A 14,226-nucleotide genomic window follows, 5' to 3' on the forward strand; every position below is an offset into this window, starting at 1 on the left:
ACGACTGACAGCCGCCGCTACAACCCTCGACGACGCCACATGGAATACCAACCCGGTGACCGTGTGTGGGTATGAACGCCAATACGCCGACGAGGACTTAGTGAAAAGCTTCTTCGACGATACTTCGGACCGTACAGGGTACTTCGACGCCTCGGCGCACTCGACTATGAGGTTGCCCCTGACGGCATTACGAACTCTCAGCGGCGTCGTGCGCGACCTGAAGTCGTCCATGTCGTGCGCCTTAAGCCGTTTTTTGCGCGTTAGCGAGCCTGGGGACTCTATTTTTTCCTTCGTTATTGTAATTTATTTGTGTATGCACTTGTTTTGTTTTGTTTTTTCTCTCTTCTATGTTCTTTCATAAGCATCGGGACGATGCTTTTTCAGAGGGGGGCAATGCCACGCCCACTTCTTGTCTTGCTTTGATGTATTCGGGTTTGACCGACAGGGACGGTTATCAACGCTCGACGCTGTCCGCGAAGTAGTGTTCTAGAAGCGTCGCGATTGTAGTAGATCGGTTTGTTAAGATTGCGCCCCGCACGCGAATGTTCCAGTTTTGTCTAGAGATAACGCCGCCACCAGCGATATTGCTGGAAAGTTCGATAGCGCCTGTATAAAAGCCGACGCGCTTGATCGCTTGTCAGTTGATCGACGGACGACGCCCTGTTCGCCGCTATCATTGTACAGCGTGCATTGCTGTAGTTCTAGTTCTCATTTTCCGGCCACAAGTTCGGCCAAATAAACAGGTTCATCCTACAAACGCCGACTGCTGTGTTCGTCGACGTCAGGACCACGTGACAATATGGATGGAAGTCGAGCGTCTTCCAGTGGTGTTCTGTCTTCAGCTCCCTCACTTACGTTGCGTTTCAATGTGTATGTTTGCCGTTAATGTGTTCATTAAGACTGTGATTCACCTGTGGCGCATACCCGCATAACATGAACTGTGGCACGGGTATGTGCCACACGTGACTGAGGGAAAGGGTTTCATGAAGTACGCTACAGCTGTTCTGCGTTATTATTGCGATAGCAATTGTATGGACACTCTCGGCGGGTTTTTTGCCGTTGCCGTGACATCCCGGATATGTATAAGTATGCATATATAAAAAGAAAGCCAGAAAGAATAATAAAGCAGCATAAAAAATTTCGAAGCATGCCACCGCGATTCGAACTTGCGGCCCCTCGGTCCGCAGCGCACTGCATTAGACAATTCGGCCACGCGCCATCCGTTGTTTGGAATACAAACGGCGAGCTATTTATATACACGATTTACCGCTGGTGGTACGCAGATCTCGGACGTGCTTCAGCGTTTGCTGTATAACCCGCGAGATTGGCCGAAGGGCGCGCTTTTAAGCAACCTCTTACATTTTGCTTCAGTTAGCAAAAGGCCTAGAGCTCGAGGCGCGAGCCAAAGTAGGCGTTCACGCTCCTGGCGGTCTGGACGCCTGCAGCCGCCGCCGCTCCGCTTAGCCTCCTAATAAAGTGGCGAGACAACGGCACGGCCACGTCGGCCGCCTTCACTTCGTATCACGTCTCTCGCTACAGTGCTATTGTGTACGAGGCCCACCACTGGACACGGACAATGCAGTCGTGACGTGCTAAGTTGGGTCAAGTGATGCCACCTTGCTTCACGGAACCTTGTTCTGACGACGGGAAAGCTCGTAACCCGAGAGTGTATTTTTCTTTGAGTATCCCACTTCACTCGGCCACATTTCACAACCAGTCCATGTTCACTGTCATCTAGAAACAAGAGCTTGGAAAGCGTGACCAATAAAACATTGATCACGCTTTCGACGACTGGTGCCCTGGTGCTGTGTGCCACAGTTAATGCGCCACGCATGCAAAGGAGGAGGGTGTAACTTGACATTCGCGGTGTAGCGAAGCGTTGGAAGCCTCTAATGGGTCGCCCTCTCGAGCGCTTACTAGTGGGTCGTCCTCTTCCGCTCTTCTGGGACAGCACGCTCCTCGCGCTCAGAGTCGGCACCCCGTCTTGACTGTCGCAGTCGTTTATCGTCGCCGAGTGCCCGCTAATAAACGTCTTTATAATTTGGTGGAGGTGCTGGGCTTTCACAACAACTTCGGCCCTCATTCGATGCCCCTGGCTCTTCGATCCCGTACCCTGCCGCCTACGATGCCTCAAGACGCCTCCCAGCAAACGGCCCCGCCTACACCGACCTCCTGCCCAGGTGTGCCTCGTATCCGCGACCCTCCGGTCTTCACTGGCGCAGATGGCACCGACGTGGAGGACTGGCTCGCGATTTACGAGCGCGTGAGTGTCCCCAATAAATGGGACGAGGCAGGAAAGCTGACTAACCTCGTTTTCTACGTCGCGGGTGTGGCGGGCTTGTGGTACAACAACCACGCATCAGATTTTACAACGTGGTCCGACTTCAAGACCGCCATTATCAATGTGTTTGGCCGCCCTGCCGTTCGTAAGCTGCAGGCCGAACAGCGCTTACGTGAACGCGCTCAGCAGGCCGGTGAATCATTCACCAGTTACATTGAAGACGTCCTCGATTTCTGTAAGAAAGCCGACGCCACCATGTCCGAATCAGACAAGATCCGGCACATCATGAAAGGCATCGACGACGACGCCTTCACCATGCTGCTCGCCAAGAACCCCAGCACAGTGGCTGAGGTCATAACGCTCTGCCAAAGCTATGAGGAGCTGCGCCGGCAGCGATCGATGACCCGTCGCTCTCCATCACGCGACGCCGAGCTCGCTGGCTTGTCGACCATATCCGACCACTCCGCGTTGCTCGCAGAGATGAAGACATTCGTGGCGCGAGGAAATCGCGCGCCAATTCTCTCTGCTGGACTTTGCTCGCCCGCAGTACGTCCAACAGCCGTCGACCACCCTTCTGCCTCCGCTCCGTCGAGCAATTGAGCAAGAAATCGCAGAGGTCATGCCCGAGTACCACCAGCACCGTACGGCTCCTGCACCCTTGAGTTACGCCCAAGTGGTCGCAAGAACGCCCCCAGCAATCCCTACGGCTGCCCCACACATTTACGCCGAAGCCTCCGCTCGACCTCATTCTTTCGAAGCGGATGTGCCGGTAACCTGCGCCGACGTCACGCACAGGCCACGACTGCAGCCCACCGTCCAGTCCTATCAGTTGCCGCCCCGTCAATCCCGTCCTGCACCATGGGCGGGCCCTGCCCCAGCGAACCGATGGCGCACACCTGACAACCGCCCCATATGCTTCGCATGCGGTTACGCCGGCCACGTGGCGCGGTATTGCAATCGCGTGCAGCCGCCTAGAGTCGCGTCGCCTGCCACCAGCCCGGCGAACCGCCCATATTACGACCCACCTACGCCACTGTCGCCGACGTCTCGCCCCGCTCCATCTACCCGCCGTTCCCCGTCACCACGACGCCGCTCGCTGTCACCGATGCGGCCACGTCTGGTCCCACGAGACCAGGAAAACTAGTCGTCGCAGTCCACGAGGCAAGGGCTGCGATGCTGTCGAACTGCGAAAGCCCTCAGCGAAGCCCATCGAACGTGATAGACGTGTTTTGTGGACGGTGTTCGTGCATCTGCCCTTATCGACACTGGAGCCGCCGTATCCGTTATGGACGCAAAGCTCAGCCGAATACTGCGAAAAGTGACGACGCCACTTTCCGGGCTCTCCCTCCGTACAGCCAGCGCCCAAAGCATTCAGCCTACAGCGGTATGCACAGCCCGCGTCATGATTAAGGACGCTATGTACGCCGTCGAATTGATCATAATTCCTGCATGCTCTCACGACGTCATCCTCGGATGGGATTTTCTCTCCCGCCACGACGCCGTAATTCATTGCGCACCCGCCGAAATAGAGCTCTCACCATTCTCTAATTTGACGCCGGCAGACAGTCCATCGGCTGCGAGCAAGATACTCGTCAAAGACGACATAAAAGTGCCTGCAAACTCGTCAACGGCGGTGTCAGTCTACTGCGCCAGCCTATCCGACACCGTTGCACTCCTCTCGCCATATGACCGTGTTTGCACGAGGAAAGGCTTGCTGGTGCCTTTCGCGACCGTTCAAGTCACCCAGGGCAGCACCTCTATTTATGTAATCAACCCCTCCCCGTACAGTGTTACGTTGGTGCGAGGGGAATGTCTGGGCAGCGTAGAACCCCTCGAAGACGCACAAGTTATGGACGAGCCCGATGATTCGCACGGCCGAAGTTCGAGCACGCTCAGTGCTGTTTCGACGTCTGGTTCATCACACGCTGACGTATTTGGTTCCTACATAGCTGACAACCTTACGCAGGTCCAGCGTTCCCAGCTTTTGGACCTGTTGGAAGAATTTCGCCCTTCTTTCGATGTCGCTCAAACTTCTCTCGGCCGCACGTCGGCCGTTACGCATGGCATCGACACTGGCGACCACCTGCCACTGCGGCAACGTCCATATCGCGTATCTCCTGCCGAACGCCGTGTAATCACCGAGCAAGTCGACGACATGCTTCGACGTGATGTCATTCGACCCTCTAACAGCCCCTGGGCGTCTCCTGTCGTTCTTGTTGCGAAGAAGGACGGTTCTGTGCGGTTCTGTGTGGACTACAGACGACTCAACAAGATCACTCGTAAGGACGTGTATCCACTGCCGCGAATAGACGACGCGATTGACAGCTTGCAAGGCGCCGAATTCTTTTCATCTCTCGATTTGCGCTCAGGGTACTGGCAAGTACCTATGGCTGATGACGCTCGACCGAAGACCGCCTTTGTCACGCCCGACGGCCTGTACGAATTTAACGTCATGCCGTTTGGGCTGTGTAATGCGCCCGCCACCTTTGAGCGCATGATGGATACCGTTCTGCGCAACCTGAAATGGCACACGTGCTTGTGCTACCTCGACGACGTCGTCGTGTTTGCTCCGGACTTCTCCACGCACCTTCAACGCCTACGGCATGTTTTGACGCGTTTGAGCGACGCCGGTCTGCAACTGAATCTAAAGAAGTGCCGGTTTGCAGCACGGCAGCTGACAATCCTCGGCTACGTCGTGTCCAAGGACGGAATTCTTCCTGATCCCGCCAAGCTTCGGGCCGTGACTGAGTTCCCCAAACCTACGTCCGTCAAAGAACTGCGCAGTTTCGTAGGACTGTGTTCCTACTTTCGGCGCTTCATTCGAAATTTCGCGACTATCATATCGCCACTGACGAAGCTTCTCGGAAGTAACGGGCCCCTCCATTCGTGGTCGTCGGAGTGCGACGACGCTTTCGCAAAGCTCCGTCGTTTGTTGACGTCGCCTCCCATACTACGCCACTACGACCCTGCGGCCCCTACAGAGGTACACACAGACGCTAGCGGTGTTGGCCTTGGCGCTGTCCTTGCGCAGCGCAAACCAGGGTTCCCTGAATATGTCGTGGCATATGCAAGTCGTACGCTTACTAAAGCCGAGACCAATTACACCGTCACCGAAAAGGAATGCCTGGCGATCATCTGGGCCCTTACGAAATTCCGACCTTATTTGTATGGTCGCCCCATTTGATGTCATCACCGACCATCATGCACTATGCTGGTTGTCGTCATTGAAGGATCCCTCAGGCCGCCTCGCCCGCTGGGCACTTCGCCTGCAGGACTACGATATCCGCGTGCTGTACCGCAACGGACGCCAGCATGCTGACGCCGACGCACTCTCGCGCTCCCCCTTGCCTGACGACAATACTTCCAGCTCAGTGTCTCCCAATGCCGTTTCGTCTATCGACATTCAAACCATCGCCACTGAACAGCGCAAGGATCACTGGATTGCCTCACTGATAGCCTTGCTGAGTGATCCATCGGCGACACCATCCACTCGCGCATTGCGTCGTCAAGCGCACCATTTCGCCGTTCGCGACAACCTCCTCCACCGACGCAATTACGGCGACGGCCGCCAGTGGCTACTCGTAATACCCCGCAGTCTGCGTTCTGACATATGCGAGTCGTTCCACTCTGACCCGCAGTGTGCACACTCTGGGGTATCGAAAACCTACCACCGCATTCGCCAACGGTACTTTTGGCGAGGGATGTACCGCTACGTGCAGAAGTTCGTTCGCTCCTGCATCGATTGTCAGCGCCGCAAAACTTCAACGCACCTGTCGCCGGCAGGTCTGCAACCTCTACCTTGCCCTGACCGGCCGTTTGGGCGCGTTGGCATCGATCTGTATGGACCACTTCCTCTAACGTCGGCTGGTAACCGCTGGGCCATCGTCGCTGTTGACCACCTTACGCGATACGCCGAAACTGCCGCCCTCCCAGCGGCTACAGCGCGCGATGTTGCCTCCTTCCTGCTGCACCGATTCATGCTGCGCCACGGTCCACCCCAGGAGCTGCTCAGCGATCGAGGTCGTGTCTTCTTGTCCGAAGTCGTCGAAGCCATTCTCAAAGAGTGCAACGTTGTTCACCGGAAAACTACTGCTTACCACCCGCAGACGAATGGCCTCACCGAACGCTTTAACCGCACGCTCGGCGACATGCTCTCGATGTACGTCGCCGCCGATCACACAAATTGGGATGCCATTCTGCCTTTTGTCACCTACGCCTATAATACCGCCCCGCAGAGCACTACTGGTTTCTCGCCCTTTTTCTTATTGTACGGCAGGCACCCGTCGCACACGATCGACACAATCCTTCCCTACAAGCCGGACCCGTCTGAGTGTGCGCCTATTTCTGCCACAGCAAGACTCGCTGAGGAGTGTCGGGAGCTTGCCAAGACATTTACTACGAATGACCAAGAGCGGCAGAAGAGCATTCGCGGTGACACCACCACTTCTGCGCCCACGTTCCTCCCTGGAGCACTCGTATGGCTCTCGGTCCCTACCACTGCACCTGGCCTCTCTTCAAAACTACTGCCGAAATACGACGGCCCCTACCGTGTCGTCGAACGCACGTCCCCGGTCAACTACGTGATCGAACCCTTTGAACCATCTTCGGACATGCGCCGTCGAGGGCGCGACATTGTCAACGTGGAGCGCCTGAAACCCTACCATGACCCGCTCATAGTGACAAGCAGTTAGGTCGCCAGGCGGCTCCCTTTTCGTACCCGGGGTAATTGTAGCGAAGCGTTGGAAGCCTCTAATGGGTCGCCCTCTCGAGCGCTTACTAGTGGGTCGTCCTCTTCCGCTCTTCTGGGACAGCACGCTCCTCGCGCTCAGAGTCGGCACCCCGTCTTGACTGTCGCAGTCGTTTATCGTCGCCGAGTGCCCGCTAATAAACGTCTTTATAGCGGTTTTACCTCAAGAATAACGAACATCACGACGCATGGCTCATAAAGCTTAAAAGGGGCAATGAACCGAAGTCCCGTGCACGTGTTTGCAGCAAGCACTTCCGAGAAGGCGTTTGTCTGCGGACTAGAAACGCAAATGTTAATTTGGTGAGCAACAGTGAGTTCACACGTGACAACTCCCACTTCCAGGGAAGACGCCCACACCTCGAAGCCTATTAAAAATTACTTCGGGAACGCATGCCTCATAGTCATCCCCCATTCTACGCACGCTGATCGGGGAACATGTCTTTGGGAAAGTACCGATACACAGAGTAAAATGAGGAGGTGGGAACGCACTTTGATGGAAAAAACATGGTTGATCCCTCCGTCATAGGAATCGAAATAACACGAAAGTGAAGCGTGCCCTTACAGAAGTAACCGAATGTTTACTGTGCATTGATATAAAAGAGTTTGCACAATGTATATTGATGTACGTCTGGCAGCTAATGGCACCGTTTGACGTGTATGCACCCACTTTGACGATTGTTGGTACATTTTCATCCCGACGACTAACGTCCATGTTAAATGATTAAACATACCCTTGTGGTAGCTGTAGTAGTTAACGGTGAAAGCGTAACGTAGCGGTTCTGGCTATCACACGAGGTGTGATAGCCAGAAGAGCTTCGCATATTGGACGCAGAACTTGGTCGCCATCCCGCGGCATGTGTAAAATGTGATTGAACACCAGGCCGGACTAGAAGGAAACGCAAAGTGCGTCGTGCCGCCGCGGGACCCCGGCCGCGATTTTTCACGGGGCGAGCGCGTGAGCGGGGAACGCGGTGTTACAGCCAGATGAGGCAGGCGCGCGTGGCAGAGCTATTTTGTAGCGTTAGCTACACTTGCCTAGCTGGAGCCGATTTCGCGTGGGTCATCATGAGCCGTGCTGCGCATGCGCGAGGATGAGTGCGGAGCCGGCATCTCACGCGCTCTCCGCCACCGCCGCGCGCGGCTCGCCGCTGCTGGTGGCGGAGAGCGGGAGGAGTGGCGTCGTAGCCGGGCAGACAGACTGGCGCCGGCGCGCTCGACTCGCCGCTGCTGCTCTGCGCATTCGAGAGAGGTGACGTAGCCATGGCGCGCGCAGATATTCGCCTTCGCTGTGCAGTCGCCGTCTGACAATGCGCTGGTGACGCTTGATAGCGCCTCTGACTGGCGTTTGCAGGTGGGTAACGCCATGGAGAAGGAGAGCGCAAATGCTGCTCAACGGCGCAGAAGAGCCGAGAAGCTTATGTCATCGGATCCCGAAGTAGTTGCCTGGCAATTAGCGGTTAAGCGTACGAAGAATGAGCAGAGGAAGGCTAAACGTGCTGCGTAGACACTGGAGGAAAGGGAGGAACGTCTAGCAAAGCGGCGTCGCCAGGATGCTGAGCGACGTGCCCGACCATCTCTGCAGCAGCAACAACAACAAGACGCCGTCGATGACGTCAAGGCTCGCAGATCGACTGCCTATATTGTGAAACTTAGCGAAAGCGCCAGTGCGACTCGGACCTTCGAGACGGACTTCGTAAACAATCCATTTGGATACGTGTGCGACGTGTGTGAAAGGCTATGGCATATGAAAGACTTGACGCCGCTAAGTAGTGCCATGCGTGAAACGTTGAGTTTAGTGGCGGCGCCTGAGTGGGGTGAAACCGTGGCGCGGGTTTGTACAACGTGCAAGAACTTTCTCGTTAAGGAGAACATTCCGCTCTTTAGCGTTACCAATGGGTATCGTTACCCGGCCATGCCGCCAGGTCTACCGGTTCTGAACGATGTGAACGAATGTGTGTCACTGGAGCAGCAGTAAGCATGAGAATCAAGCTAATCCTAGACAATCTGGAAAGCTCAGAATAATCAGCTGAACCTTTGCTAACGCTACGTATATCCTGGCATAGCCGAGCTAAGCCACTGCAAAATTTTTGGTTTGTATTAGCGTGCTGCTGAGCGAGGCCGACGCTTTTACGACGCTTGGGCAAAGGTCGCCACCTCACGGTGTGTTAAGGCATTGACAAAATGGAACTTCTATTGAAAACGCGCCAAATGGGACGGACGTGTAACGCGTTGCAGGTGCTAATCGCGGAGGCCACAGTAATGACGAATTACTTTACTTTACGGCTCCCAGAGGGAACACCACCCCGCCGACCGGGAGAGTGGTAGATATAAAAGACGCGTTTGCAAAATCTCTAGAGTCTGTGATCGAGGCGCAGTGGATAGCGTGCCCGGCATATGTTGTTGCGGACCGAGCGGTCGTGGGTTCGATGCCCGTTGACGGAACCCTTTTTTCTTTGCCATCTGATCGTGTGAATTTTTTCGACGTCATTCCCGTGACGGAAATACGTCACTGAAGTCTTGGTGGACGCCGTAATAAAACCCTTTCGTGTTAAAAAGCAGCCTGTTGAACGAATTTGCGGCAAAAAGATAAGAAAGAAACCTTGCAGGAAAGCCTATGCTCATTTTTTTTCAAATCGTCAATTCGTCCCGGCGTCTGCCCATGAATGCTGGCCGCATGCTTGGAGGCTGACATGCCTGATGAGTTGGTAAAGAGCTTCTCTATCGCAACCCTTCAGCAACAAGACCGTGGGCCGCGCTTTCGCTTTCAGATTTTCATTATGTTCATTATGTCTGGAAGAACCAAGGTGGTCTGACCTAGACCGGAAGAAAACGAACATTTCAAGCAATAAGTTCTGTGGCGAAGCTATTAGGAGGTTTGGGGTGTTCATCCTTTCACCAACCCGAAATTCTTACATTTTGTATGAGTATACAGTGAAACCTCGGTGATTCGAATCTCACGGGACAACCAAAAATATTCGTATCATCCGAAATTCGTACCACCAGAAAGCATGCAAATTTAGCATGCGACAAATGAAAGCTGGCGTACATTTTCATTTATTGTTTTTCAGGGCCGCAGAAACGGCAGGAAGAAACCTGAATGATTGTCAGTTAATTTTTTAGATGTCGGCAATCATACCAGCACTCGTAAATATACGGCCCGTACGCGTGTATTTAATTATTGAACCAGGTGCGTTGTTACCCGCGACAGCAGTAGCCCCTTTCAAATTTTAGTATGCTTTTTTTGCATGCCACCAGAGTACTGCAGCGAAAGTAACAAAAGAAGCGCTTTGACCCGATAGATCAAGGCCACAAAATTACAGAATCACGGCCCTGTATTATGATTTTGTTATCGCGGAGATGTGGATGTTTTTTGGGAGATTTAAAGCTGTACCCGCGCAAGTGCTACCTCAACGGTCGCGCATGTTGACGTTGTGAGGCCTGACTTATTCACCAAGAGCGTCCTCGCCTTCTTTCGGTCCTCGTCCACCTTTCATAGGATGTCTGATGCACGAGGCAGGTGCGTGTAAACACAGCACAACGAGAGCAGCCTGCGTTGACGCGCTAGAAAAAAAGAAGTATGGCGCTAATGTCCTCTGTAATCTACACGTGAAGGCACATAAGAGCCTCAAAGATTCGCGCACACAATCTCGGAGGCCGTGACGCGTCTCTGAAGGTTTATTCTGACTGTAAGAAAGGTGTTTTTCTTACAACGTGATTCTTACAATTTGGCGGTGCGGCGCGCATGCCCGTGCTTGCGCTCCCGCGCTCGCACGTGCTTGGCGCGTCTTCCGCGACAGTGCGGACAGCACCTCTTCGTACCTGGGCGGTAGCGTACGTTCGTATCAAACGTTGGTGGGTGAAAATAGGTTCGCAACAACCGTACTCTATTAGATTGCAGGCCAACGGGCCTTGGCCGGGACCAATGTAAAATTCGTATCACCCCGAAATTCGTGTGAACTGTGACCGTATCACCGAGGTTTCACTGTATATGCGCGCACATGCAATCACACTCAACAACAGATAACGGGAGGTGAGACGCTCCTGAAAAAACTTTCTGGCTACGACCCTGGGTACGTTCATGGTTAAAATCTTGCTTACGTGGGAACAAGCTTACACCGACCTTTTTGATCACATTGCTTTTCATGGGCTTGGATGGAATCAAAGAAAGAGGGAAAGAACGAGAGGCACCCTAACTTCGTGGCGCTGGGACGTTCTCCTGCAAGGGCTGCAGAATAGAGCGCGAGCCTTTACCTCCTCGAGAACCACTTCAGCACGGAAGATACGTTGAACCAGACGAAAACAGGCAGTGCTGCTTGCGCAGACAAAGCACCGACAAATACAGTGTTAGAAGTCACAGGCGTCCAGAAGATTTTGTTTCGTTTGTTGAAGGAAGGGAGTCAAAGGAGTCTATAGCCTCACTGGCGGTACCAGGCAAAAAGAAAGCGAGGGACGGGGGGGGGGGGGGGGGGGGGTGGAGGTTGGAACAGCTTTGAGTCTGGGGGGATGCCCCCACTCGTTACCTGTGGGGACGACGCCCCTCACCCTCCCCCGGTTCCGGAGCCTCTGGTAGTGTCGCTACACACGAAAAGCCTGTGCAAGCAGACAAGCCCTGCGGGGATGAATTAAATACTCAGCGGTTCTCTGTTTAACTGGGAATTACGGCCAGTCAACAATAACGGCGGCTAGTGTATATCGGAGCGTTAAAGTCGCCCCTACCTATATAGATACGGCGCATGCGGCCGTCCTCCCTGAATGAACTTAGGACGTAATTGTACGATACAAAGCACAGTATCGGCGAACCAGATTTGGGATTATTCCTGCTAGCTACTTTGTTTTTACTATGTTTGTTTAACCACGCAGTGCCCTTCCTTGACGTCATTTAGATGAACGCGTGGGTGCGGCATGCACGATTACTTTCTATATTTCACTGTATTATTCAGTAGCAGCTTTCAACGCAATAATCCCGCGCTACCAGTCGAGTCTATGTTTCTAGTGTCATCCTGGGCCAGTGAATGTTCAAACGTAGCAAAGCTTTTTATATGAAGCAGGCGCGAACCACTCACCCAGAAGTCCCATGGCGCGGTCCAGCTCCGAGCGCAAGATGGCCAGTACCTGGTCCACGCCTTCCTTGCCCTGGATAGTGTCAGAGAAGTTTGCGATTTTGGAGCGAGTTTGCTCCACCTATCACCGCAAGAAATGAACTCAAGGGTCATGATTTAAGAATAAGCCACTGAACAGTCTTATGTAGTGGCCACTGCCGACAGCTAGGCAAATAAAACTGACATTAGGAGCCAGGTCCGTAGCCAGGAATTTTTTCGGAAGTGGGGCACTTGCCGAAGGCCTTGACTATTTGAGGAAAACACCTATTTTCTTCATTTATTTTCGGTAAAACTTCAAAAAAATTTCGGGGGGGGGGGTTGCCCTAGCCCCCCCCCCCTCCCTGGCTACGGGCCTGTTAGGAGCTCAGTATTTTCACAGTCGCATTCCTGTACCATACTCTTAAGGTGAAGCATTCTGTGGATTCTCGGCACAATGTCTCGCGATGTTTTGCAGAGCCTCGCAAGATCTCACAAATTTTCTCGAATTTTTGCGTCGGCCTAGTTCTCACAAATTGGCGAAACCGATTTTAAAGTTTCTTAGACCATATAAGAAGAGACTGGATAAGACCGTAGGTCGGTAAATTCACTCATGAGCCGACTCACTCAGACTCAGCCTGAGTGAGCCCGGTTGAGTATAATTTTGGTGAATCTGAGTGCGAGTGAGTCCGGCTGACTATAATACTTGTGACCTTGTGACCGAGTGAGCCGGTTTGAGCAGGATTTTGGCGAGTCTGAGTCCGAATGAACTCGACTGAATGGAATTCCGGTGAGCATAATTCCGAGTATACCCTCAGCGGAAATATATTTTGCTAGTGAGTCTGAGTTTTGTTTAGTTTGCCAGCCATCAGCAAAAAATGCCGAAAAGTATCAGTCGCAAACTCTTCATGCAACTTTCCTTACGCAAAGGCGCCAGTGGCTGCTGTAGAAGATCTATCACTCTGCCGCAATGCGAGAACCAAAAAGCAATTTAATTGGGAAACACCCCGAGTATATATAGCAGTCGACATCACAGACACGTGTTGTCTAATCTTTGCTGTCAGTCACTGCAAGCTAGCTGATACCTGTGACGTATCCATCGTCTGCACAATACACCTTCCTCTGTTTAAGAGTTTCTCAAAGCCGAGATGTACCATGGACTTGATTGAAGTTGTGATCGTACTGCAGACGTCTTGGCTGGCGAGTTACCCTCTGAGACCGTCTTGGGAGCATTGCGTTGGGAAGGGCTTGCGTACGTCCCATTTAGTGCTGTCATCTCTGGCTGGTCGTCCTCGCTTTCCGGCTCATTGCTTTCGAGGTCATCGCATCGAAATGGTTCACGATTTGGAATCAGGTGTCTCCGATTCCGACGAAGCACTTTGTCATATTCAGTAACGACGCGATAGGACCTCGGCGCTACTGGTTGTACGACCTGTGCTTTGTGGGCGCACGCTTTATCTCGGATCCTCACCACTCCCCCTTTCTTGAGCACTGGTAGGTCCTTGTGGCCGTCGTGTTGCGTACGCTTAAGGACAGAATTTTGCCATTGCGGGCTGAAGTCGGGGAGCCTGGCTCGTAACCTCCTGCCTTGCAGCAGCTCGCCCAGGGAGCGGCAGTCCTCCAGTGGTGTAAATAGGTAACTCAACATGTCTAGCGAGAAGTCGTCGCGATTCTCTTGTGTCTTTTTCATGATCTGCTTTACTATCTGGACACCTTTTACCGCTAATCTATTGGACTCTGGAAAGCCAGGACTAGATGTCACGTGTCTGAAGTCGTACATGGATGCAAAGGTAGCAAGCTCATGTGACACGAACTGAGGGCCATTGTCACTGCATACCTCGGCTGGGATTCCATATCGCGCAAAAATGCAGCTCAATTTTGCAATGACCTATGTATCGCTCAGTTTTTCGACGAGCTTCTCTCATGCCGAAAGATATCAACGCCAACTCTGTGCCAAGCGTGATCTGGCATTGTTCAAAGCATAAAATGCTCGCTTGGTTGCTTATATGCGCACTTCCGACATACGTGGGGCCTGGGCCATACGGCGCAGCTTTTTAACATAAGTCCGGGCCAGAACGCCAATCGTCTGGCTCGTGCCTTGCATTTGTTTACTCCAAAATGCC

At 53.2% G+C, this 14,226-nt stretch overlaps 1 protein-coding gene across 1 annotated transcript in view; it reads right to left on the bottom strand.

Moving 5' to 3' along the window:
• LOC119390958 (2-Hydroxyacid oxidase 1) overlaps window positions 1–14,226 on the bottom strand; it is a 92,417-nt gene that overhangs the window by 13,677 nt on the left and 64,514 nt on the right. The window contains exon 7 of the mRNA XM_037658669.2: window positions 12,092–12,161. Coding sequence (XP_037514597.1) covers window positions 12,092–12,161 — 70 coding nt within the window. The remainder of the gene's footprint in view (window positions 1–12,091; window positions 12,162–14,226) is intronic.

The sequence above is a fragment of the Rhipicephalus sanguineus genome, chromosome 4 (genome assembly GCF_013339695.2).
Source record: "Rhipicephalus sanguineus isolate Rsan-2018 chromosome 4, BIME_Rsan_1.4, whole genome shotgun sequence".
Taxonomy (NCBI): Eukaryota; Metazoa; Arthropoda; class Arachnida; order Ixodida; family Ixodidae; genus Rhipicephalus; species Rhipicephalus sanguineus.